At 51.8% G+C, this 1,100-nt stretch overlaps 1 protein-coding gene across 1 annotated transcript in view; it reads left to right on the top strand.

Moving 5' to 3' along the window:
- DLX2 (distal-less homeobox 2) overlaps positions 1-1,100 on the top strand; it is a 13,621-nt gene that overhangs the window by 3,186 nt on the left and 9,335 nt on the right. The window contains exon 5 of the mRNA XM_008576595.1: positions 905-1,028. Coding sequence (XP_008574817.1) covers positions 905-1,028 — 124 coding nt within the window. The remainder of the gene's footprint in view (positions 1-904; positions 1,029-1,100) is intronic.

Genomic DNA, 1,100 nt, shown 5'->3' with positions numbered 1-1,100 from the left:
AGGCCCTGCTCCCTCGCGCGGCCACTGAGCGGCCAAGAACTAGGAGGCGTCCGCCGGCCCAACGGGCTTCTCCGGGAACCTGACAGCGGCGTGCCGAAACCCGCCCCCCACGGCCGCATTCCCGACCCGAGCCCCGGACCTCGGCCATTTTCGAGCCCCGCCGCGGACTTGCCTCCCATCCCCCAGGCTCAGCTCCAGTCCGCTTCGGCTGTTGACCTCCCGGGCCCTGCCCACCCGCCTTCCGCCACTGCCCTCTTGACCCGCGCGGCCCCGCCGCTTTTTTCTGCCCTGCTTTTCCCAGTCCTCGGAGCCCCCATCCCCATCCCCTCTCCCGCCTTAGATACCCCAGGAACGCTCCCTTAGCTCTCTCCCCGACCATCACCAGTGGAGTTTTTTTATTTTTATTTTTTTAAAAGTTTAGGTGCCTTTGCGGATGACCTCATTTTGATGTTGGAAAAAAGTGATTTTTTAAATATGTGGACACTGCAAAAAAATGTGCTTAAATTATCTTTTTTAAAACCTATTCAGGATTATTAGCCTGGACTTCGACACAGAGTTTGTAAATAAAGGTGTCTGTGCAGATTTTCCCACTGATTTATTTGTATAAAAATACTCATCTTTTCAGACTTTTTGTAAACTCCCAGTTGTGAAAACTGCGGTTTAGCTGTGACCTCAGCAACCCCTCCGTTTTATTTTCCCCTTTGAAAAAAAATTCTGTTAAATTAAGCTACTGATTTGGATTTGTTTTATCTTATCCTAAAGTCTTTGTTCTTGAAATGAAAGGTATTTTGGGGTTATTTATTATGAAAACAACATGCTCTTAATGTTGATTTTACAATATGAAGAGGTTATTTAAATAAATTATTGTTTTCATTGGATGTGCGCGCTTTTTCCTTGGTGCCAGGGTTCCGTCGGTCACGTGCTCAGAGCTCGAGCCGCTGCCCAGGCCGGGAATCCGCTCAGCCGAGAGCGACATTGACATCTCTGGGAGACTGCGAGCACCCGCAGGCGCGGCGAGGCAACGACAGGCGCGCTCGGGTTGGGGCAGCTGCGGAGGGTTCACGCTCCGCCCCCGCTCAAGTCCCAGCGCCGGGTTCGCT

The sequence above is a fragment of the Galeopterus variegatus genome, unplaced genomic scaffold, assembly GCF_000696425.1.
Source record: "Galeopterus variegatus unplaced genomic scaffold, G_variegatus-3.0.2 Scaffold1370, whole genome shotgun sequence".
Taxonomy (NCBI): domain Eukaryota; kingdom Metazoa; phylum Chordata; class Mammalia; order Dermoptera; family Cynocephalidae; genus Galeopterus; species Galeopterus variegatus.
This window is presented reverse-complemented; position numbering and strand designations above follow the sequence as displayed.